The sequence below is a fragment of the Saccoglossus kowalevskii genome, chromosome 19, assembly GCF_978046115.1.
Source record: "Saccoglossus kowalevskii chromosome 19, keSacKowa6.1, whole genome shotgun sequence".
NCBI lineage: Eukaryota > Metazoa > Hemichordata > Enteropneusta > Harrimaniidae > Saccoglossus > Saccoglossus kowalevskii.
This window is the reverse complement of record NC_140659.1, coordinates 13,760,743-13,786,697: the sequence shown is the minus strand read 5'-3', so window position 1 is coordinate 13,786,697 and position 25,955 is coordinate 13,760,743. Positions and strand designations below refer to the sequence as shown.

The window sequence follows — 25,955 nt, the reverse complement described above, 5'->3', positions numbered from 1 at the left end:
TAAATGTTGAATTAATTTTAATGTGTCTCCAATACTCTCAGCACTCAAGAGTTCTTTCTAAGCTTCCTTTGATATTTATTTTATTTGTACTTGTTTAATGCGACATGGTTCCATACAATCATGAATGTATCTTGTCTATTATTGTGGTCACATAACATAGCGTGGAATGCTATATTTGCACTGGCATTTTATTTTCCCTGTTTTACCTGTAGTCAATTTCCTGCAAAATAAATTCCAGTGAAAATGCAGCTTTCTCTATACGTTGCATTGAGTCTTAATACAACATAGTGAAAATTAGATCCACACAATGCCAGAGAGCTGTTTTCAGCGAAAATAAATTCCTGACAAAATAAAGTATTTTACAGTAGTCAGCAATATTGCAAGCAACTTTTCTAATAATGTTTCTGTTTTAGTCTGTAAATGTATTTAAACTAAAACAGCTAAATTGTTAGAGATATTGCATGCAATACCGTATTTGCTCTATTAGTAGCGCATGCTCTTATGTAAATAACAGAGGTGTTTCTATGGTCAAAATACATCATATTTTAATAAATCAGTATACAATTAATGCAATTGTTGCTGTACATGTGCTTCTATTGGAGATGCTCTTCTAATAGAGCATGTATGGTATACAATCTAAATGCAACCAGAGTGAAATTGTTTTTGAAATTAATATTGAAATGCAGATATTAATTTTCCCTCTGCTATTAATTAATCCACAAACCAGAATTATTGACATCCATTTATATATGACCTAGTTTCTTCTTGTACTATGTGCCCCCTTATCTTGGCAGGAAGAATTGCCATATTTTTATGACGCAGTAATTCAAGTGAATCTACAGTGTTCAGAGATGACACGACAACAGCTGATGGAAACATTTTTTTCCCGAAGTCATATAGTGACAAATATTTTTTTTTTACACTGGTTGAAGCAGCAATTTTTTTGTTTTTGAAGAACCCTTCACTTTGCAAATTTTTTTTTTTCGTTTCTGACTTTCCCCCCCCCCCCTCAAAAATCAAATGGTCCAACCCTAAATCAACTGTGAACATTCTGGCTTCACTTGGTCACGCAAAATTTCTGGTTCAGAGAAATCACAAAAAGTCATTTTGAAGATATCTGATATGTTCTACTCGTGCTATTAAGAGCAGTAAAATAAAAGCACTAAAAGTTTCCAGTGAGCAATCCACAAAAATACTAAAAGTCCAGTCATTAAATCCTCACCATTTACCAGCCTCCAGGCAAAAGTTGTGTTGATCATGGCCCTCATAACAGATCCAAGGCATTTTGGGACCAATGATCATTTTTTGAATGCACATTCTTAGCCAGTGTTGAAGCCACTGATCTAACATTCTAATTCTGTCAGAACAAAAAATCTATGTGATCAGAGATGTAAACCTAAAATAAGCTACCTTTACCAGTATCTGTATATTACACAACTTCGAGTATCATAATAAATCACTAAGCCAAAGTAAAATGGAAAACACAGATGAGACCTGAAAGTCTTCAGGAGAGAGATGTGGTGTTTTTCTGCCTATATGTCTGATTTAGTATGACCAAGCTATTAGATAATTGTGATATTTACTTGACTTGGTGGTGAGCTATCTTGTGGGAAATTATAATCAGTCAAACTTTACCACAAGCTTATAAAGTCTCAACTTGTCTATCAGGCAAAGGCAATCTAAAATTGATTTGAACGGACTGTTGTCTAGTAACCTTCCCAACGATGAAGAGTGACAGCACTCGTTTCGATTCACGCCATAGATTAATTATTCGGCAACAAAGCAAATTTGTTAGTCATGTTGCCATGGCAACTAAAAGGATAGTAAATAAATAAAAGCCAAGTTGGGCAACAGTTTGAAAAGTTTCGAGTTCCACAGTTACCTTAGAGAGTTGCACGTTCTGGTGTAAATGCATTCTAATTTTGTCAGGGGTGATTTTGCTGCATAAATGTTCCATAGCTAGAAAACATTCATACGATCTTGCACAGAAACCAATTGATGTCGCTATGTGTACACTTGGGGATTACATGATGCATCCCTCACAATCTTTCTATTGTTAATGATGGCAGACTTGTAGAAAAGCAAAAACATCAAATAAAAGAACACTAGCTTTGTCAGAGCATTTGAAGCATTAGTTTTTCACTCTTCTCCCACACCACAAATAACATGGCAAACATCAGGTATGCAAATAACTGGAATCACACTAGACAATGTACTTTATTTCACAGCATTCATGGCACATTTTAAAGAAATTCAAGTTTTTTTCGTAATTATACAAATACTGCATAGTGAAAGAAATTAGTTCAACACTTGTTTTACCATTCTGTTGCTGAACATCAGAGCTACTAGAGACAAGGTTAATTTGATTTGGTATTTAATAGACTAAGCAAGATTGTAATTCATTAGAATTAGGACATACACTGAATTTATCATTGATAGAAAAATTATATCTTGTTTGCAGGATATCATTAAATGATGCACATTGTAGTAGGTACTTCAATGGTGTATCACGCAAGTACATAAAAGTTTCCTCACTACTGTTGCCATGACAACTATTTTTTGTATGCATGTTTGCTACCATGTCTAAACTCTCAACCAATCTGAAGTACAACTTTTGAAATTTCTCACAACAGTGGATACAAGGTCTTACTTTACCCACAATTTCTTGCTGAAGCATCAAAATGGTGGACTACATAAATTGATGGAAAGTTTAATATCTAGAGTATGAAAAGTGATAAAATTAAAAAAAAATGTTAATTGCATTTTCTTACATTCTCCAAGCTCTTTCATCTGGGAACACTATGTTGTAAATGCATGTGTAAAGATTATGTCCAAGAAAATTAAAATACACAAACCAGAAAAAAGGATTATCTTGTAGCCAGGTGACCTGATAAAAACTATGTGTATTGTTAAAGTTGTTACAGAAGATAATAAAAAAATACAGACTTTTGGTTAAGCTGTACCCAAAATTGCAAATCAAGTTTTTCAAATATAATGAAGATTATTTAAATTTAAAGAGAATTTGAATCTCATCTTAATCCGCTTACAATACTAAGTGTGATAGTGCATTCAAAGATTTTAGCTTTCAAAACTTAACGTTATCAGATATGTACCGGTACTACAACTTAGCTTAATAGATGTAGAAAAATACTAATTATACATGTACATCAAAACAACCGCAAATAAATATAAAAAATCTATATTAAAAACTAAATAAAAAAATTCTATCACCTTAAATTACTGAATAAATACTACAAAAAAATGTCCTACTTTTTAGGATTAATTTAAAGAATAGCTTTCTTAAGAATAAATTCTTCATTGCTTGATTTGCAAAATTGTGTACCGGTACATTTGTTTTACTTTACAACTGCCATTGTTCATGTTGCTACCTTCTACAAAATGTAGTCATGTAAAATATTTCCTTTCCAAACAAAACTATCACCAAACTTTTCAGAGCCAGAAAAATGAACAAATGGGCCTTACATCATCAGCAAAACCAATTGATGTACTTACGCATGACCCCCCCCCCCCTACAGGTCACTCATCCTGGAAATTCCTAGATGTATTGCTGTCCTACAACAGCATGCATTTCACTTCTATGTTTGTATGTTTTTTTAAATGTATTCAAGAAATTTAATTCTCATTTACGCACAATTTGTACCCCTAGAAAGTACCAGGATACATAAACTTTTTGGAATCATGTAAGAATAACATTGAAATCAGCGAAAATGTTTAAATAGTCAACTATCTAATTAATAAATAAGTAGAATATAAAATGTTTGCGTGTTTTTGAAAAAAAAAAAGGTTTTTCTTCATCTTCAAAAAATACATTGCATGTGACCATATTTTGCATCTTATAGTTCATTGTGTTTACGAGATGAAATACGATCTGTGAAATCAGCAAAGTATTTCTTAACCTGCAAGGAAGATAAAAAAGCATTATAATATTAAAATGCCCCAGCACATGCTCAAAATTATTGTAAACAAATGACATGTGACCTACACTGCGAATAGCGGCTTGTATCAAATATGATCAGACTTGACACAACACCACATGGCATGATAAAAATTGACAAAAATTGTTGAGCTTTATACTATGTAGAATCTAATAAAAAAATTGTGCATGTACAACTTGGAATATGAATGCAGTCGTGAATCATTAACTAATGCTCTAAAATAGAACAGCTGTAGAGTGGAACTTTGCATTCAGTGAGAGATAGTGACATGCAAGTCCAGATTTATTGACAGTTGATCAAGAATACTGATCGCAGAATGGCGTGTTATCCAACAATCCAAATAATCAGCCCCTTATGCGTAAAATCGAAAATAGCAAGAAATGCAAGTAAGTTCGATAAGAGTACAACATGGCCAAGGCAAACAAATTGTTGCCATGGATACCAATATACAAGTTTTTTTTCTGTACTTACTGTTTTTGACATATCTTTGACTCGATCTTTTAAACTTTGATGATGCTGTGGATCGACTTTCTCACCAGAATTTCTTTTTGACTGAAAGTGCATCTCTGCCTGCAGTGCTTCATGTTGCAGACTCTCATGTTTTTGAAGCTTTCTTTCAAAATGCTTCAATTCTTCCTGTTTAGAAAAAAAATAACATTCCTATAATCTGTGTTTTTACTTATTCCACATAATTGAACATGAACTAACTGACTGACACACACAAAAAACATCTTAGTATGTTGAGGTTTCACAGTAAGTTTAATCCATAATACTCATCACTGAACAATTGTAGAAAAAAACTAAATTTGCTGAAAATTTTGCAGAAAAAACAAAATGTATACACTTTCATGTACCTTAAATGAATACTATTCGCCCATATAAATAACTTTATTCAAAAAAGTTTGGTCATTGTTAGTTGCTTTACTAATGGGAAAGTGATCAATGAGCAGAGAAAATGTGGCACCATCATACGGTGGTATGAAATGATCTTCTGTTTTTATAACATTGACCAATAGAGGGCAGTGTAAGAATTATGAATCTATATTTCTGTGCATACAATGTATATTTGCAATGTAGTGATTTACATTGAAACATTCATGTTTCAGTGATATAAAAGTTGAACGAGTGTCTATGCAAGGAATGTCATCAATCTTTGTGTTACATTGGCAAGTGACGTCATCAATCTTTGTGTTTCATTGGCAAGTGATGTCATCATTTCTTGTGTTTTGATACATACAATGTAATTGTTTCTTTTATTATTTTTGCAACCAAAAATCATTCCTAGGTGTCTCCGTGCAAGTGATGTCATCAGTATTTGTGTTTCAGTGTAAACAGTGTCATCATTCTTAATGTCTCAGTACAAGTGATGTCATCAGTATTTGTGTTTCAGTGTAAACAGTGTCATCATTCCTAATGTCTCAGTACAAGTGATGTCATCAGTATTTGTGTTTCAGTGTAAACAGAGTCATCATTCCTAATGTCTCAATGCAAGTGATGTCATCAGTATTTGTGTTTCAGTGTTAACTTTCATCATTTCTAATGTCTCAGTACAAGTGATGTCATCAGTATTTGTGTTACAATGTAAAGTGTCATCATTCCTAATGTCTCAGTACAAGTGATGTCATCAGTATTTGTGTTTCAGTGTAAACAGAGTCATCATTCCTAATGTCTCAATGCAAGTGATGTCATCAGTATTTGTGTTTCAGTGTAAACAGAGTCATCATTCCTAATGTCTCAATGCAAGTGATGTCATCAGTATTTGTGTTTCAGTGTTAACTTTCATCATTTCTAATGTCTCAGTACAAGTGATGTCATCAGTATTTGTGTTACAATGTAAAGTGTCATCATTCCTAATGTCTCAGTACAAGTGATGTCATCAGTATTTGTGTTTCAGTGTAAACAGAGTCATCATTCCTAATGTCTCAGTGCAAGTGATATCATCAGTATTTGTGTTTCAGTGTAAAGTGTCATCATTCCTAATGTCTCAGTGCAAGTGATGTCATCAGTATTTGTGTTTCAGTGTAAAGTGTCATCATTCCTAATGTCTCAGTGCAAGTAATATCATCAGTATTTGTGTTTCAGTGTAAAGTGTCATCATTCCTAATGTCTCAGTGCAAGTGATATCATCAGTATTTGTGTCACAGTGTAAAGTGTCATCATTCCTAATGTCTCAGTACAAGTGATGTCATCAGTATTTGTGTTACAGTGTTAACCGTTATCATTCCTAATGTTATCAGTATTTGTATTTCAGTGTAAAGTGTTATCATTCCTAATGTCTCAGTGTAAGTGTTGTCATCAGTATTTGTGTCACAGTGTAAACAGTGTCATCATTCCTATTGTCACGGTGCAAGTGATGTCATCAGTATTTGTGTTACAGTGTAAACTGTGTCATCATTCCTAGTGTCTCGTCCATCCCATCCCATCCCATCCCGTCCCATCATAAACATTTTACTTACTTTAAGTGACTGTAACTCATCCTCTGTGAAGTTAGAAGCCAAAGCATCTTTGTACATTTTAACAAGTCTTGGTTCTACGAATTCTCCACGCTCTTCTTCTGGCAACATTTTTATTTCTAATCGTTTATAATCATCATTCAATGACTTGTGTTTCAATTTTAACTCTAATTCTTTCAATTTCCGGTCTTTGCCTGCCTTGGCTTCATCAACATCAAGTCTATTAAACTTATCAATCCGATTGAAATCTAGAAAATTGAAAATTACAAAGTTATAATTATAAAAAAAAATGTTACAGGGATGAATGTAGAATTCTACAGGTTGAATAAAAGAAACACTGTAAAATACTTTATTTTAGCTGGAATTAATTTTCGCTGAAAAGACTTTTGGGTATTTTGTATGGAATTTATCTCCACTGATGTTTGACAAGTTGAATGTAAAAAATAGGAAAAAATGTATACTTGCTAGATTTCATTTCCACTGAATCGTTCCTTCAGCGAAAATTTATTCCAAGCGAAAATGAAGTATTTTACAGTATATGACAATCTTGCAGCAAATTTAGTTATTGGACTAAGATTTCCAGCCTACTTGGATTTTAAGTTACAAGCAAATACCATACCCCATGCATTTATGTATGCATGCACATATGGAGAAATTTACATAAATTGGTTTCTATGGTTTCTGTGGCAAATTAATATTTGGCCCAATCTTGTTCCAATGCAAAATTACCAGGACTGTTTTATTCTGAGGCATAATCTTTACTATTAATTATTCATGATACGCAGTGACATTATGGAAGCTGGGAGTACAACACTAACAATAGGGGAAAGTAGACAATGCTTGCGCAAGAGATTCTACATTCATATTATGTGTTACAGTTGTGAAAAGCAGGTCAGATCAAAAGCTCTTTCTTATTGGTTGACAGCTTACAATTCATGCTACTCATTAGCATATTTATCACCTCAAAAACACAGCGGCAAATATAGAGAGCACGGCAGAACAGAGCAGTCATACAAATTTTGTGTCAATGAGAGAGATTCTCAAACTTCTTGAAAGGAATTATCATATGAAACAATAAAATTGCTATGACTGGTCCAGTCTAGCTTCACTATACAGTAAGCTAACAGCTACAATTTGAATGGGAACACTTCAATGAAAAAGGATTAATCATACCCAATGGCACTTCACAAAGTCCTCAAAAATACAATGGAAAATAAAAACCGTATGCTGTAAATTTACCTTCCAAAATCTTATTTCAACATGTTGCACATTTTTCAATTAAATGGACACGCGGTACTTTCATTTCCTTCAGGCATCAATTTTTTTAAAGAAATTCTTTATTTTGCTAAAGGTGACACTCAAAGGGTAAGTATACTTTCATGTTCCAAAAAAACGTACCGGTAAGTTTATTTTCCCCCCAGAAAAACTCCATCCGGTACATTCTTATTTGGGAAAATACGTTTATTTATTTTTCTAAATTGGGCCAATTAAAAGAATAATTTCTTGATTTAAAAAATAAAAGCATGCCATTTTCCCATCTAAATCAAAGCCAAAAGATCACACTAAAACATCGGTAAATCTCTTCCATGTTGCGTTGAGCATGAAGTCGCTGAACATATAAAATGAGCTATGGTAATTCAAACACATTGGCACCCTCCAGCAATTTGATTGGTTAATTAGCATCTTGACCTATCAGGTCAATAAACACAGTTGTTTCAGGCCTTGTGTGCATGGACAACATGGCGGATATCAATTTGCATCGAGCGTTTACATATGACCGAAATCACTCGTTAACGATGAAACTAAGTTGAATTTCATAACAATTCAACAAATTTATTTTTTGTACATTATAATAATCACTACTGTGTACTAATCAACAATTGCAACACTTCGAAAACAGTAAGTTATTCACTTGTAAAACTCAGCATGACCGAGATCAGTTGCTACTAAGCAATATGTTTGTTTTGATTTGAAACTTCTTTTAGAATATACTTTTTGTTACCAACAAAATAAAAAAAAAATAATGCATATTAAATATACAAATATATATAAATATTTTTATTTTTTGTCATGTGAACAGTTTTTTTGATTGACTAATGTCAAAATCGCCTATCATAGAACCAAATTAAGGTCTTTCACTCCTCCTTGACACCTATTTAAAAGATTATTTGTTTGCAATTTGATTAAATCTTGCGGCCTGGCAAACAGAGATTTGAAGTATATTGCTAGAAATGCATCATTTGTTGTCCATTTATATTCCTTATTACAAGGGACAGTGAAAAGTTTGCATATTCACCAGTAACAGCACATTTTAGAAGCAAGGGAACAATTTACCGGTCATTTTGGAAATTTTCTGTGGGGTAGGTGTATTCTGGGGGGGGGGGGGGGGGTATGTTTATTAGATTTTGAAGATTTGTCCAAGGGGTATGTTTATTCCAGGGGTTATGTTTATTTGAGACATGAGAGTAGTGTGAACTAGATGAATGAAAGTATCCCATACTACCACAATGCAATCCTAATTAGAGAGTACTCCACAACCTAAATACCCAGACACCAGTCATACCCTACTGCAATGAAAATACCCAGACACCAGTCATACCCTACTGCAATGAAAATACCCAGACACCAGTCGAGCACAGTCACTGAGTTAACAAAACATATACAACAAACTGGCAAAGTTGTCAAACAAAAATACATAAATTTGTGGAGAAAAAATATAACTGAAAAAAACAACACTGAGAACTTATGAAAAATTCAAAGACTCTTATAATTTTGAAAAATACTTGGTGTTTAATTTGAAACAAAGAATTTCAATGACAAAACAACCTACCATCTGTGCCCTGTATTTCATCCATTAATAATCTATATTCACTGACTTTGTCTTGATGATGCTCAAATTCTCTTCTTAATTCCTTGAGTTCCTCGTCAGAGAATTGGCCAGCTATAAATAAATTGAAAGGTGATATACATTAGCTATTATATATTAATTATTGACGGGACGGGACGGGACATGACGTGACGTGACGTGACGTGAAGTGACGTGACGTGACGTGACGGAACGGAACATGACGAAGCGAAATGAAATGAAATGAAATAGAAAAGAATAGAATATACCTACCAACATTATCAACTAGTAATTTGGGAAATTATTTAACTCGTAGCCAATATATCCGATCTTACTCTTTGGGTAATGCACTCTGTACGGACTAACCTGGTCTAAATAAATTAGTTTTAATATTAAAACTAAAAAATGTTTATATAGTTTTGTGAGCTCATTTGCATAGTATTGGAGAGATTAGCTTCTCATGGACAAGTTCCTATGTCCTTCTCATGGACAAGTTCCTATGTCCTTCTCATGGACAAGTTCCTATGTCCTCCTCATGGACAAGTTCCTATGTCCTCCTCATGGACAAGTTCCTATGTCCTCCTCATGGACAAGTTCCTATGTCCTCCTCATGGACAAGTTCCTATGTCCTCCTCATGGACAAGTTCCTATGTCCTTCTCATGGACAAGTTCCTATGTCCTTCTCATGGACAAGTTCCTATGTCCTTCTCATGGACAAGTTCCTATGTCCTCCTCATGGACAAGTTCCTATGTCCTCCTCATGGACAAGTTCCTATGTCCTTCTCATGGACAAGTTCCTATGTCCTTCTCATGGACAAGTTCCTATGTCCTTCTCATGGACAAGTTCCTATGTCCTTCTCATGGACAAGTTCCTATGTCCTTCTCATGGACAAGTTCCTATGTCCTTCTCATGGACAAGTTCCTATGTCCTTCTCATGGACAAGTTCCTATGTCCTTCTCATGGACAAGTTCCTATGTCCTCCTCATGGAGGAGTTCCTATGTCCTCCTCATGGACAAGCTCCTATGTCCTTCTCATGGACAAGTTCCTATGTCCTCCTCATGGACAAGTTCCTATGTCCTTTTCATGGACAAATTCCTATATCCTTCTCATGGACAAATTCTTATATCCTTTTCATGGACAAATTCCTGTATCCTTTTCATGGACAAATTCCTGTATCCTTCTCATTGCAGCTACACACTAAGGACTAAGTCAAGTCATTCACCCATCCAGCTGGACTGAAGGACAGATGGCCAGAGACAAGTAAGGGCACAGTCAAATTCAAAATTGTTTTTTTAAAGACGTAGATTATGATTAAATATTAGAAGAGAATATATAATCAGCATGAAAATGGGCTACTGACTGAGTACAGACAACTTTTTTTAACAAAATAGGTCAAAGTATGTCTGAAAAACCAACAAGGACATCTGTTTGAATCAAATCTCAATACAAACTGAAACATGGACTAAAAATAACTCACATGCTAAAGACTTTGACCATAATTTATTAAGTCTCATATCTTCAAATATACGATCTCCTTTAAAAGAGCCAGTGGCAGCCAGACCCTCCTCAGCTAGAGCATCTTTCCCCATTCCATATCTCTTCATAATTTCTGCAATGAAAAAAATTATATTAATTTTCCAATATTGGCATTATTGTACATTATTGTATTATTAAATTATCATAAACTGTAATCATTTTAGAGGCATGCATTTATTTGTTCGATGCAAATGTTTTTTAGTACTTTGAATTAAAGGGTATTGGAGATCATTTTTTGGATTTGGGGGAATTTTTTACTACGGGTAAGACTGAACTATATATAAAAAAAACACTGATCTACCTGATGAAAATACACAAAAATGCACAACACTTCCCATAGCTCGATTCATTACTGTAAGGTCAGTCTAAATACCAGACAGTAACTGTTTTGAATGAGTTTGGAGCTTTAATTGTTGTTTCTTTGTTTTATTATTGTATGACAAGGGTATATTGAGAGTTAATAAATATTATAAATATGAACATTGTGTAAAATTTAACAGTTATACATGTAACAGTCTATGCAAAAGGTAACAGCACCCATATACACACAAGATTAATGTTTTTTTTTCACTTTTTGTCATAAGTATGTAGGTATATGCCCGGATGAAATATTTGGCTCAGTATTTACATACAATAAAATCATTAAAAACAATTAAAAATACTTATTTTTTTAATCAACAATATTTTAGTTCACGAGTAACTATAGTAGGTGTTGAACAACCAACATTCATGAATTAGTAGCTGTAAGCAGTTGGCTGAGGTTATCAAAGCCATAGCTTCCTTGATGTGAGCAGTTGGCTGAGGTTATCAAACCTAGAGCTTCCTTGATGTGAGCAGTTGGCTGAGGTTATCAAACCTGGAGCTTCCTTGATGTGAGCAGTTGGCTGAGGTTATCAAACCCATAGCTTCCTTGATGTGAGCAGTTGGCTGAGGTTATCAAACCCATAGCTTCCTTGATGTGAGCAGTTGGCTGAGGTTATCAAACCTAGAGCTTCCTTGATGTGAGCAGTTGGCCGAGGTTATCAAACCCATAGCTTCCTTGATGTGAGCAGTTGGCTGAGGTTATCAAACCCATAGCTTCCTTGATGTGAGCAGTTGGCTGAGGTTATCAAACCCATAGCTTCCTTGATGTGAGCAGTTGGCTGAGGTTATCAAACCCATAGCTTCCTTCATGTAAGCAGTTGGCTGAGGTTATCAAACCCATAGCTTCCTTGATGTGAGCAGTTGGCTGAGGTTATCAAACCCATAGCTTCCTTGATGTGAGCAGTTGGCTGAGGTTATCAAACCCATAGCTTCCTTGATGTGAGCAGTTGGCCGAGGTTATCAAACCCATAGCTTCCTTGATGTGAGCAGTTGGCTGAGGTTATCAAACCCATAGCTTCCTTGATGTGAGCAGTTGGCTGAGGTTATCAAACCATAGCTTCCTTGATGTGAGCAGTTGGCTGAGGTTATCAAACCCATAGCTTCCTTGATGTGAGCAGTTGGCTGAGGTTATCAAACCCATAGCTTCCTTGATGTGAGCAGTTGGCTGAGGTTATCAAACCCATAGCTTCATTGATGTGAGCAGTTGGCTGAGGTTATCAAACCCATAGCTTCCTTGATGTGAGCAGTTGGCTGAGGTTATCAAACCCATAGCTTCCTTGATGTGAGCAGTTGGCTGAGGTTATCAAACCCATAGCTTCCTTGATGTGAGCAGTTGGCTGAGGTTATCAAACCCATAGCTTCCTTGATGTGAGCAGTTGGCTGAGGTTATCAAACCCATAGCTTCCTTGATGTGAGCAGTTGGCTGAGGTTATCAAACCCATAGCTTCCTTGATGTGAGCAGTTGGCTGAGGTTATCAAACCATAGCTTCCTTGATGTGAGCAGTTGGCTGAGGTTATCAAACCCATAGCTTCCTTGATGTGAGCAGTTGGCTGAGGTTATCGAACCCATAGCTTCCTTGATGTGAGCAGTTGGTTGAGGTGTTCAAACCCATAGCTTCCCTGATGTGAGCAGTTGGCTAAGGTAATCAAACCTATAGCTTCCCTGATGTGAGCAGTTAGCTGAGGTGATCAAACACATAGCTTCCTTCATGTAAGCAGTTGGCTGAGGTTATCAAATCCATAGCTTCCTTCATGTAAGCAGTTGGCTGAGGTTATCAAATCCATAGCTTCCTTCATGTAAGCAGTTGGCTGAGGTTATCAAATCCATAGCTTCCTTCATGTAAGCAGTTGACTGAGGTTATCAAATCCATAGCTTCCTTGATGTGAGCAGTTGGCTGAGGTGATCAAACCCATAGCTTCCTTGATGTAAGCAGTTGGCTGAGGTGATCAAACCCATAGCTTCCTTCATGTAAGCAGTTGGCTGAGGTTATCAAACCCATAGCTTCCTTCATGTAAGCAGTTGGCTGAGGTTATCAAACCATAGCTTCCTTGATGTGAGCAGTTGGCTGAGGTTATCAAATCCATAGCTTCCTTGATGTGAGCAGTTGGCTAAGGTTATCAGACCCACAGCCTCCTTGATGTGAGCAGTTGGCTAAGGTAATTAAACCCATAGCTTCCTTCATGTAAGCAGTTGGCTGAGGTGATCAAACCCATAGCCTCCTTGATTTGAGCAGTTGGCCGAGATGATCAAATCCATAGCTTCCTTGATGTGAGCAGTTGGCTGAGGTTATCAGACCATAGCTTCCTTGATGTGAGCAGTTGGCTGAGGTGATCAAACCCATAGCTTCCTTTATGTGAGCAGTTGGCTGAGGTTATCAAACCCATAGCTTCCTTGATGTGAGCAGTTGGCTGAGGTTATCAAACCCATAGCTTCCTTGATGTGAGCAGTTGGCTGAGGTTATCAAACCCATAGCTTCCTTGATGTGAGCAGTTGGCTGAGGTTATCAAACCCATAGCTTCCTTGATGTGAGCAGTTGGCTGAGGTTATCAAACCCATAGCTTCCTTGATGTGAGCAGTTGGCTGAGGTTATCAAACCCATAGCTTCCTTGATGTGAGCAGTTGGTTGAGGTGTTCAAACCCATAGCTTCCCTGATGTGAGCAGTTGGCTAAGGTAATCAAACCTATAGCTTCCCTGATGTGAGCAGTTAGCTGAGGTGATCAAACACATAGCTTCCTTCATGTAAGCAGTTGGCTGAGGTTATCAAATCCATAGCTTCCTTCATGTAAGCAGTTGGCTGAGGTGATCAAACCCATAGCTTCCTTTATGTGAGCAGTTGGCTGAGGTTATCAAACCCATAGCTTCCTTGATGTGAGCAGTTGGCTGAGGTTATCAAACCCATAGCTTCCTTGATGTGAGCAGTTGGCTGAGGTTATCAAACCCATAGCTTCCTTGATGTGAGCAGTTGGCTGAGGTTATCAAACCCATAGCTTCCTTGATGTGAGCAGTTGGCTGAGGTTATCAAACCCATAGCTTCCTTGATGTGAGCAGTTGGCTGAGGTTATCAAACCCATAGCTTCCTTGATGTGAGCAGTTGGTTGAGGTGTTCAAACCCATAGCTTCCTTGATGTGAGCAGTTGGCTGAGGTTATCAAACCCATAGCTTCCTTGATGTGAGCAGTTGGCTGAGGTTATCAAACCCATAGCTTCCTTGATGTGAGCAGTTGGCTGAGGTTATCAAACCCATAGCTTCCTTGATGTGAGCAGTTGGCTGAGGTTATCAAACCCATAGCTTCCTTGATGTGAGCAGTTGGCTGAGGTTATCAAACCCATAGCTTCCTTGATGTGAGCAGTTGGCTGAGGTTATCAAACCCATAGCTTCCTTGATGTGAGCAGTTGGCTGAGGTTATCAAACCCATAGCTTCCTTGATGTGAGCAGTTGGCTGAGGTTATCAAACCCATAGCTTCCTTGATGTGAGCAGTTGGCTGAGGTTATCAAACCCATAGCTTCCTTGATGTGAGCAGTTGGCTGAGGTTATCAAACCCATAGCTTCCTTGATGTGAGCAGTTGGCTGAGGTTATCAAACCATAGCTTCCTTGATGTGAGCAGTTGGCTGAGGTTATCAAACCCATAGCTTCCTTGATGTGAGCAGTTGGCTGAGGTTATCGAACCCATAGCTTCCTTGATGTGAGCAGTTGGTTGAGGTGTTCAAACCCATAGCTTCCCTGATGTGAGCAGTTGGCTAAGGTAATCAAACCTATAGCTTCCCTGATGTGAGCAGTTAGCTGAGGTGATCAAACACATAGCTTCCTTCATGTAAGCAGTTGGCTGAGGTTATCAAATCCATAGCTTCCTTCATGTAAGCAGTTGGCTGAGGTTATCAAATCCATAGCTTCCTTCATGTAAGCAGTTGGCTGAGGTTATCAAATCCATAGCTTCCTTCATGTAAGCAGTTGACTGAGGTTATCAAATCCATAGCTTCCTTGATGTGAGCAGTTGGCTGAGGTGATCAAACCCATAGCTTCCTTGATGTAAGCAGTTGGCTGAGGTGATCAAACCCATAGCTTCCTTCATGTAAGCAGTTGGCTGAGGTTATCAAACCCATAGCTTCCTTCATGTAAGCAGTTGGCTGAGGTTATCAAACCATAGCTTCCTTGATGTGAGCAGTTGGCTGAGGTTATCAAATCCATAGCTTCCTTGATGTGAGCAGTTGGCTAAGGTTATCAGACCCACAGCCTCCTTGATGTGAGCAGTTGGCTAAGGTAATTAAACCCATAGCTTCCTTCATGTAAGCAGTTGGCTGAGGTGATCAAACCCATAGCCTCCTTGATTTGAGCAGTTGGCCGAGATGATCAAATCCATAGCTTCCTTGATGTGAGCAGTTGGCTGAGGTTATCAGACCATAGCTTCCTTGATGTGAGCAGTTGGCTGAGGTGATCAAACCCATAGCTTCCTTTATGTGAGCAGTTGGCTGAGGTTATCAAACCCATAGCTTCCTTGATGTGAGCAGTTGGCTGAGGTTATCAAACCCATAGCTTCCTTGATGTGAGCAGTTGGCTGAGGTTATCAAACCCATAGCTTCCTTGATGTGAGCAGTTGGCTGAGGTTATCAAACCCATAGCTTCCTTGATGTGAGCAGTTGGCTGAGGTTATCAAACCCATAGCTTCCTTGATGTGAGCAGTTGGCTGAGGTTATCAAACCCATAGCTTCCTTGATGTGAGCAGTTGGTTGAGGTGTTCAAACCCATAGCTTCCCTGATGTGAGCAGTTGGCTAAGGTAATCAAACCTATAGCTTCCCTGATGTGAGCAGTTAGCTGAGGTGATCAAACACATAGCTTCCTTCATGTAAGCAGTTGGCTGAGGTTATCAAATCCATAGCTTCCTTCATGTAAGCAGTTGGCTGAGGTGATCAAACCCATAGCTTCCTTTATGTGAGCAGTTGGCTGAGGTTATCAAACCCATAGCTTCCTTGATGTGAGCAGTTGGCTGAGGTTATCAAACCCATAGCTTCCTTGATGTGAGCAGTTGGCTGAGGTTATCAAACCCATAGCTTCCTTGATGTGAGCAGTTGGCTGAGGTTATCAAACCCATAGCTTCCTTGATGTGAGCAGTTGGCTGAGGTTATCAAACCCATAGCTTCCTTGATGTGAGCAGTTGGCTGAGGTTATCAAACCCATAGCTTCCTTGATGTGAGCAGTTGGTTGAGGTGTTCAAACCCATAGCTTCCTTGATGTGAGCAGTTGGCTGAGGTTATCAAACCCATAGCTTCCTTGATGTGAGCAGTTGGCTGAGGTTATCAAACCCATAGCTTCCTTGATGTGAGCAGTTGGCTGAGGTTATCAAACCCATAGCTTCCTTGATGTGAGCAGTTGGCTGAGGTTATCAAACCCATAGCTTCCTTGATGTGAGCAGTTGGCTGAGGTTATCAAACCCATAGCTTCCTTGATGTGAGCAGTTGGCTGAGGTTATCAAACCCATAGCTTCCTTGATGTGAGCAGTTGGCTGAGGTTATCAAACCCATAGCTTCCTTGATGTGAGCAGTTGGCTGAGGTTATCAAACCCATAGCTTCCTTGATGTGAGCAGTTGGCTGAGGTTATCAAACCCATAGCTTCCTTGATGTGAGCAGTTGGCTGAGGTTATCAAACCCATAGCTTCCTTGATGTGAGCAGTTGGCTGAGGTTATCAAACCCATAGCTTCCTTGATGTGAGCAGTTGGCTGAGGTTATCAAACCCATAGCTTCCTTGATGTGAGCAGTTGGCTGAGGTTATCAAACGCATAGCTTCCTTCATGTGAGCAGTTGGCTGAGGTTATCAAACCCATAGCTTCCTTGATGTGAGCAGTTGGCTGAGGTTATCAAACCCATAGCTTCCTTGATGTCAGCAGTTGGCTGAGGTTATCAAACCCATAGCTTCCTTGATGTGAGCAGTTGGCTGAGGTTATCAAACCCATAGCTTCCTTGATGTGAGCAGTTGGCTGAGGTTATCAAACCCATAGCTTCCTTGATGTGAGCAGTTGGCTGAGGTTATCAAACCCATAGCTTCCTTGATGTGAGCAGTTGGCTGAGGTTATCAAACCCACAGCTTCCTTGATGTGAGTAGTTGGCTGAGGTTATCAAACCCATAGCTTCCTTGATGTGAGCAGTTGGCTGAGGTGTTCAAACCCATAGCTTCCCTGATGTGAGCAGTTGGCTAAGGTAATCAAACCTATAGCTTCCCTGATGTGAGCAGTTGGCTAAGGTAATCAAACCTATAGCTTCCCTGATGTGAGCAGTTGGCCGAGGTGATCAAACCCATAGCTTCCTTCATGTAAGCAGTTGGCTGAGGTTATCAAATCCATAGCTTCCTTCATGTAAGCAGTTGGCTGAGGTTATCAAATCCATAGCTTCCTTGATGTGAGAGTTGGCTGAGGTTATCAAACCCATAGCTTCCTTGATGTGAGCAGTTGGCTGAGGTTATCAAATCCATAGCTTCCTTGATGTGAGCAGTTGGCTGAGGTGATCAAACCCATAGCTTCCTTGATGTAAGCAGTTGGCTGAGGTGATCAAACCCATAGCTTCCTTCATGTAAGCAGTTGGCTGAGGTTATCAAACCTATAGCTTCCCTGATGTGAGCAGTTGGCCGAGGTGATCAAACCCATAGCTTCCTTCATGTAAGCAGTTGGCTGAGGTTATCAAATCCATAGCTTCCTTGATGTGAGCAGTTGGATGAGGTTATCAAACCCATAGCTTCCTTGATGTGAGCAGTTGGCTGAGGTTATCAAACCCATAGCTTCCTTGATGTGAGCAGTTGGCTGAGGTTATCAAACCCATAGCTTCCTTGATGTGAGCACAGTTGGCTGAGGTTATCAAACCCATAGCTTCCTTGATGTGAGCAGTTGGCTGAGGTTATCAAACCCATAGCTTCCTTGATGTGAGCAGTTGGCTGAGGTTATCAAACCCATAGCTTCCTTGATGTGAGCAGTTGGCTGAGGTTATCAAACCCATAGCTTCCTTGATGTGAGCAGTTGGCTGAGGTTATCAAACCCATAGCTTCCTTGATGTGAGCAGTTGGCTGAGGTTATCAAACCCATAGCTTCCTTGATGTGAGCAGTTGGCTGAGGTTATCAAACCCATAGCTTCCTTGATGTCAGCAGTTGGCTGAGGTTATCAAACCCATAGCTTCCTTGATGTCAGCAGTTGGCTGAGGTTATCAAACCCATAGCTTCCTTGATGTGAGCAGTTGGCTGAGGTTATCAAACCCATAGCTTCCTTGATGTGAGCAGTTGGCTGAGGTTATCAAACCCATAGCTTCCTTGATGTGAGCAGTTGGCTGAGGTTATCAAACCCATAGCTTCCTTGATGTGAGCAGTTGGCTGAGGTTATCAAACCCATAGCTTCCTTGATGTGAGCAGTTGGCTGAGGTTATCAAACCCACAGCTTCCTTGGTGTGAGTAGTTGGCTGAGGTGTTCAAACCCATAGCTTCCCTGATGTGAGCAGTTGGCTAAGGTAATCAAACCTATAGCTTCCCTGATGTGAGCAGTTGGCCGAGGTGATCAAACCCATAGCTTCCTTCATGTAAGCAGTTGGCTGAGGTTATCAAATCCATAGCTTCCTTGATGTGAGTAGTTGGCTGAGGTGATCAAATCCATAGCTTCCTTGATGTGAGCAGTTGGCTAAGGTAATCAAACCCATAGCCTCCTTGATGTGAGCAGTTGGCTGAGGTGATCAAATCCATAGCTTCCTTGATGTGAGCAGTTGGCTGAGGTTATCAAATCCATAGCTTCCTTGATGTGAGCAGTTGGCTGAGGTTATCAGACCATAGCTTCCTTGATGTGAGCAGTTGGCTGAGGTGATCAAACCCATAGCTTCCTTGATGTGAGCAGTTGGCTGAGGTAATCAAACCCATAGCTTCCTTGATGTGAGCAGTTGGCTGAGGTTATCAAACCCATAGCCTCCCTGATGTGAGCAGTTGGCTAAGGTTATCAGACCCACAGCCTCCTTGATGTGAGCAGTTGGCTAAGGTAATTAAACCCATAGCTTCCTTCATGTAAGCAGTTGGCTGAGGTGATCAAACCCATAGCTTCCTTGATGTGAGCAGTTGGCTGAGGTTATCAAACCCATAGCTTCCTTGATGTGAGCAGTTGGCCGATATGATCAAATCCATAGCTTCCTTGATGTGAGCAGTTGGCTGAGGTTATCAAACCCATAGCTTCCTTGATGTGAGCAGTTGGCTGAGGTTATCAAATCCATAGCTTCCTTGATGTGAGCAGTTGGCTGAGGTTATCAAAACCATAGCTTCCTTGATGTGAGCAGTTGGCTGAGGTTATCAAACGCATAGCTTCCTTCATGTGAGCAGTTGGCTGAGGTTATCAAACCCATAGCTTCCTTGATGTGAGCAGTTGGCTGAGGTTATCAAACCCATAGCTTCCTTGATGTGAGCAGTTGGCTGAGGTTATCAAACCCATAGCTTCCTTGATGTGAGCAGTTGGCTGAGGTTATCAAACCCATAGCTTCCTTGATGTGAGCAGTTGGCTGAGGTTATCAAACCCATAGCTTCCTTGATGTGAGCAGTTGGCTGAGGTTATCAAACCCATAGCTTCCTTGATGTGAGCAGTTGGCTGAGGTAATCAAACCTATAGCCTCCTTGATGTGAGCAGTTGGCTGAGGTTATCAAACCCATAGCTTCCTTGATGTGAGCAGTTGGCTGAGGTTATCAAACCCATAGCTTCCTTGATGTGAGCAGTTGGCTGAGGTTATCAAACCCATAGCTTCCTTGATGTGAGCAGTTGGCTGAGGTTATCAAACCCATAGCTTCCTTGATGTGAGCAGTTGGCTGAGGTAATCAAACCTATAGCCTCCTTGATGTGAGCAGTTGGCTGAGGTTATCAAACCCATAGCTTCCTTGATGTGAGCAGTTGGCTGAGGTGATCAAACCCATAGCTTCCTTGATGTCAGCAGTTGGCTGAGGTGATCAAACTCATTGCTTCCTTCATGTAAGCAGTTGGCTGAGGTTATCAAATCCATAGCTTCTCTGGTGTGAGCAGTTGGCTAAAACAAATTATCAATCTGGCCAATCATAGACCCTGTGTAAGGTCTTGTTCAATCTATTCACTAAAATGAAGTTATCAATACTAAATGATTATTCCGATTAAGGAATGAAGCTCATCAATCTGACAGTTGTCAATCTAAAGTACCTACATAATAGTATCAAAATTTAAAACAATTGGGTTATTAGTTTTCAAAAACACGTCAGAATTATTATTAACAAATATTCAAATTAATGAAGTTAATGTCACCAAAAAAAAACTATCTGATGAATGTCCACTAAAGGCACCTAGATGTGAAATATCAAACCTATGGCTAGCAATTTTTAATAAGAAGTCAAAAATGAACTTTTACTGAATACCGGTAATACATTCATCACGAAAACAAACCTGACAGAAATGTACCCAATGTACTTGCATACATATAATAAAAGTAAAGAAGCAAATTTGCTCGCAAATTTTAACAAAAATGACAAAAATATTGGGAAATTGCAGGTCTGAGACCCATTCAAGGAACATGTAGTGAGTATGAAACCCAAACAGCTTGGTCACCAGCATTATATCCTTCTTTCTACTGTTTAGATATGCGATATTTATATTTAATCCTCTCCATATTCATAACGAGTGTGATGTTATCATCACTGAGTGAATATCATATTTGACAGATTTATTAATATTTAACAGTGGTGGATTTTTGTAGAATTTTGAAAACTGAGCACACTGAAATGAAAGAATTAATGTACATATTTAACGAAATGTGTTCAACAGTGGACCAGGGACTGTTTATAACTATTAAGTATAGCTATTTTCTTGTCATCTAGGCAATTTATTGCTCATGAAATTTTAATTTAAATGATCTACTAAATATACAATGGACACCTTAATGTTTTAATCATAAAAATTTCAGAAAAGTATATTATAATACAACAAATAAATATTTTATGTTCAATAAATTAATTTATTTTCTTTCTACAACAAAATAAGCTCCAGGTATACATATATATTTATAATTTATTATCATAATTCTTCACAAAAAAACAATTATTTAACAAATGGTCGGTCAATAAATTGAATGCAGGTGGTGACTGATTTGCAAAATGGACGGTCAAAATTAAATTAAAAGAATTAAAAGCAGGCTATAGTATGACTGACAAGAAAAATAGCCAGGTGTAAATACAAACTACAATAAATTACAGAATTTAAAATAAACTAGCCATGCATGGCACAGTCCCAGTTATCAAATTTAAGATATATAGTTTTGTTTATAGCAATATAGCTGGAATATAACCATGTTAGGAATATGATTTTTTTAACATTAAAATGATTGACATTTGTATCTGATCGTCAAACAAGTACTTGTCCATTTTGAATACATATTATATACATATATATATATATAACATGATGTATAACGAATATATAAAATTTGAATATAATCAGTCAAAGCATTTAAGAGATATGGCTCTAGAGACCCAATCATTAAAACAAAATGGCCGCCAGTCAGCCATTTTGAATCCAATCTGAAAAATAAAATGACGTGCATCAGGAACCTGTAATGTCTAATGTATGTTTTAAGTTTGAACAAAATCCATTCATAAATGCAAGAAATGCTTGATATTTGAGGATTTTTTTAGCACAAAAATAGCCACCATTTGGCCACTTTGAAAAGGATCGTCAAACCAACATATCCGTATATCTATGACATGATGTATAATGAATATTAAAAATTTGAACATAATCAGTCAAAACAAGTCGGACATATGGGTCTGGAAACCCATTCATTAAAACAAAATGGCCACCAGTCAGCCATTTTGAATTCAATCTCAAAAATAAAATGATGTGCATCAAGGTCCCATAATGTCCAATGTATGTACCAAGTTTGAACAAAATCCATTTACAAACGCCAATATCCAGTTCTGGAATGCCAGAAATGCTTGATTTTTGAAGATTTTTTAGCACAAAAATGGCTGCCATTTGGCCATTTTGAATAGTAAAACCAATATATCTATGTCATGATGTATAATGATTATATACAATTTGAACATAGTCAAAGCATTGCAGAGATATGGCACTAGAAATGCATTCATTAAAACAAAATGGCTGCCAGTCGGCCATTTTAAATCTGATTTGAAAAATAAATCAAAGAAAGCTTAGAAAGAACTCCCATGTGCTGAGAGTAATGGAGACACATTAAATATAATTCGAAATTACTTAGCTGAAAACTAATTATGCAAATCAGAAAATTAATATGACCAGATTTGAGTGTAAAACTAATGAGGTCTGCGCAATGTAACAGAAAATCTATGTCTCCAAGTTTAATTGAAATGTGATTAGAACCAAAAAATTATGAATTATTATGCTTATTAGGGAATTAATATGAACAGATTTTTACCCCAAACTAATTAGGTTTGTACATTGTCCTAGAGCATCTTTGTACTAAGTTTCATTGAAATGGAATAATTACTACCGTGAAAAACTCCAAAATTTCGACCCCTCTAAAAATTCGGCCGCCTATTTATTTGCCGGGTTTCGGTGTTTTATTTACCTCCAAATTTTCGACTCCACTAAAAATTGCCGACTCATTCTTATTCGAAAATTGCGACCAGTTTTAGTTTTCCCCCAAACGAAAAAAAAACCGATGTGGGCGTTCAAACGGGACCTTCCTCGAAGGCAAGAATCCGGGTTTCTGATTGACTGAGAGATTTTTATTTTATTGGTAATGAAAATATATTCTAAATAAACGAAGTTTCAAATAAAAACGAACACAAAAATCTTGGCATGCTGCGTTTCTGAATTGTTGATTATTACTGTACTCAGTAGTGATTATAATAATGTACACAAAATAAATTTGTTGAATGGTTATGAAATACAAATAAAAGTCAACTTAGTTTCATCGTAAGCGAATGATTCCGGTCTCGTATAAACGTTTGATGCTGTAGGATATCCGCCATGTTCACTTAGGTCAAATAGGTCAAATCGCTAATTAACCAATCAAAAAGCTGGATGATGCCAACGTGTTCAAATTACCATAGCTTATTTAAATATGTTAATGTTATTGAACGCAATGCGGAAGAGATTGATGTTGTAGTACGATATTTTGGCTTGGATTTTGATGCGAAAACGGCATGATTTTTTTTAAATAAAAAAATTAGTTGTTTTTAAAAAATAAACTGGTCATCTGAAGAATAATTTAACATTGTTCACAGTGATAACAGCTCATTCTCGAAAGGAAGCTTACCCGCTCACGCTAGTCACGATAAAAATCATACACGTGTACTCTTGAATAGACAGACGTCAATGACTACGGTAAAACTTACTCTATTTTAGCCGACAGGATTGATTGAAATGTCCGAAAAATGACGCCAAAATACACCTTAAAAGTCCCATTTTATTTTCTTAAATCCCATTTTATTTTTTAATCCAGAATTTGGTCCCTCAAATAAGGGACACGTGAGCTTTGATTCTAACCGGATACATTGCACTGGGTCGGGGAGATAGTTTGCTAAACTTCCATGTATCTTTTGTCCAATGGGTACCTGTACTTCGAACATTCGCAAGTTTTCCTAGGTAGTGCGAGACAGCTTTGTCTTTTGACCTATTAGTTTTGTGCTGACCTCTTCTCCGCATCTTGATGTTTTGTTTTGCTTGTCATAATACTCACTGATTGATGACTTTGTTTAGATTTTGAGTTACAACTCGGCCACGACCTTTGCTTTTACCGTGAAACATGAGGAAGTTTACGTCAATTGACGGACATTGCATTTTTTAAAAACTAATGAAGCACACTGTCTATCATCCCCATTTTTTCATTTGCTGATTTCTATTCTGAAAAATTCGACCGTCCGAAAATGCACCTTAATTTTGACTCTAAAAACACGTCACATTTCTAACACCAATTATTTAAAACCGGTCGAAATTTTGGAGTTTTTACGGTACTTTAGATATCAGTGTGAAAGCTTAAAATTGGTTAATTATGCAAATTAGGTAATTAATATGTACAGATTTTAACCCACAATTATTCAGGTCTGTCTATTGTCCTACAGCATCCATGTACATTCATTGATATGTGATGTATAGTACCTGAGATATCAGTGTGAAAGTTGGTTAATTATGCAAATTAGGTGATTAATATGCACAAATATTTACCGGAAACTAATTGGGTCTGCATAATTCTAGATTCATTGAAATGTGATGATTAGTACTTTAGATATCAGTAGAAAAGCTGAAAATTAATTATGCAAATTAGGTAATTAATATGCACAATTATTTACCCTAAAACTAATCAGGTCTCTGCATAGTCCTAAAGGATCTATGTACCAAGTTTCATTGAAATGCGATGATTAGTACTTGAGATACCCGTGGAAAAGCTGAAAATTAACTAATTATGCAAATTAGGTGATTAATATGCACAAATATTTATCGAAAACAATCAATCTCTGCATAGTCCTTGAGTATGTAAGTACCAAGTTTCATTGAAATGTAATGCTAACTACTTATATCAAATGCTGAAAATTAATTAATTATGCAAATTAGGTAATTAATATGTACTGATATTACCATAAAAACTATCAGGTCTGTGCAGTGTCGTATGACATCTATGTACCAAGTTTCATTGAAATGTGATGATTAGTACTTGAGATATCAGTGGAAAAACCGAAAATTGACTAATCATTATGCAAATTAGGTAATTAGTATCCACGGATTATTACCAAAAACTATTCAAAACCTAGCGTTAGTTCAGAGCATCTATGTACCAAGTTTCATCAAAATCCAATGAGTGGTTGTTTAGATATCAGTGGAACAGTCATGGAACCACTAAAAATAGCTAATTATCATGCAAATTAGGTAATTAATATGCACGGATTTTTACCAAAAATTAATCAAATCTGCGCATATGTTCAGAGCATCTATGTACCAAGTTTCATCAAAATCCAATGAGTGGTTGTTTAGATATCAGTGGAACAGTCATAGAACAGCTAAAAATTAGCTAATTATCATGCAAATTAGGTAATTAACGAGCATGGATTTTTACCAAAACCTAATCAAATCTGCGCATTGGCCCAGAGCATCTATGCACCAAGTTTCATCAAAAACCGATGTATGGTTCTTGAGATAGCAATGGAACAGTCGGACACACATACACACATACACACACACATACACACATACACACATACACACACACTAACTGCAAAGACTCCCATTTTGTGCTTCGCACATGGGAGTCAAAAACGTGCATCAAGGTCTCAATGTCCAATGTATGTACCAGGTTTGAACAAAATCCATAAATAAATGCTTGATTTGGATGATTTTTTAGCACAAAAATGGCCACAATTCGGCCATCTTGAATCAGATCGTGAAATAAATTGATGTGCATATGTATAATATTATGTATGATGTATGTGTGAAGTTTGATTGTGATTGGTCTAGGCATGTCTAAGATAAAGATCCGGACGGCCGCACACACGGACTGACGGATGAACGGACAGATTGTCATCACGATAAACACATGACAGACGGTTCCACAAACAAGTTTCACACTTCAACATAAGACGCATCGCAACACAGATCTATATCTAAGCAATTATAATCGCAGTAACTTAAAAAAAACCTAGGACACTTACATACTTCACTCTAAACAACGAAAGCATTTTAAATAGATTTATTACTTCAAAGTCCTAAAAAGAGATTTTATTTTATTTGGAGCAATAAAACACTCTGGTACACTTTATTTCATTATTTAATTGTCCACTTACTACACACGTTTGACACATAC

General features: G+C 37.5%; 1 protein-coding gene across 1 annotated transcript in view; it reads right to left on the bottom strand.

Moving 5' to 3' along the window:
- Positions 1-2,183: 2,183 nt before the first annotated feature.
- The window catches only part of LOC100370240 (alpha-2-macroglobulin receptor-associated protein-like), a 30,030-nt gene continuing 6,258 nt past the window's right edge, over positions 2,184-25,955 (bottom strand). The window contains exons 3-7 of the mRNA XM_002730879.4: positions 10,734-10,865; positions 9,240-9,350; positions 6,413-6,657; positions 4,428-4,592; positions 2,184-3,917 (exon numbers count right to left, since the gene is read on the bottom strand). Coding sequence (XP_002730925.2) covers positions 3,855-3,917; positions 4,428-4,592; positions 6,413-6,657; positions 9,240-9,350; positions 10,734-10,865 — 716 coding nt within the window. The 3' untranslated portion in view covers positions 2,184-3,854. The remainder of the gene's footprint in view (positions 3,918-4,427; positions 4,593-6,412; positions 6,658-9,239; positions 9,351-10,733; positions 10,866-25,955) is intronic.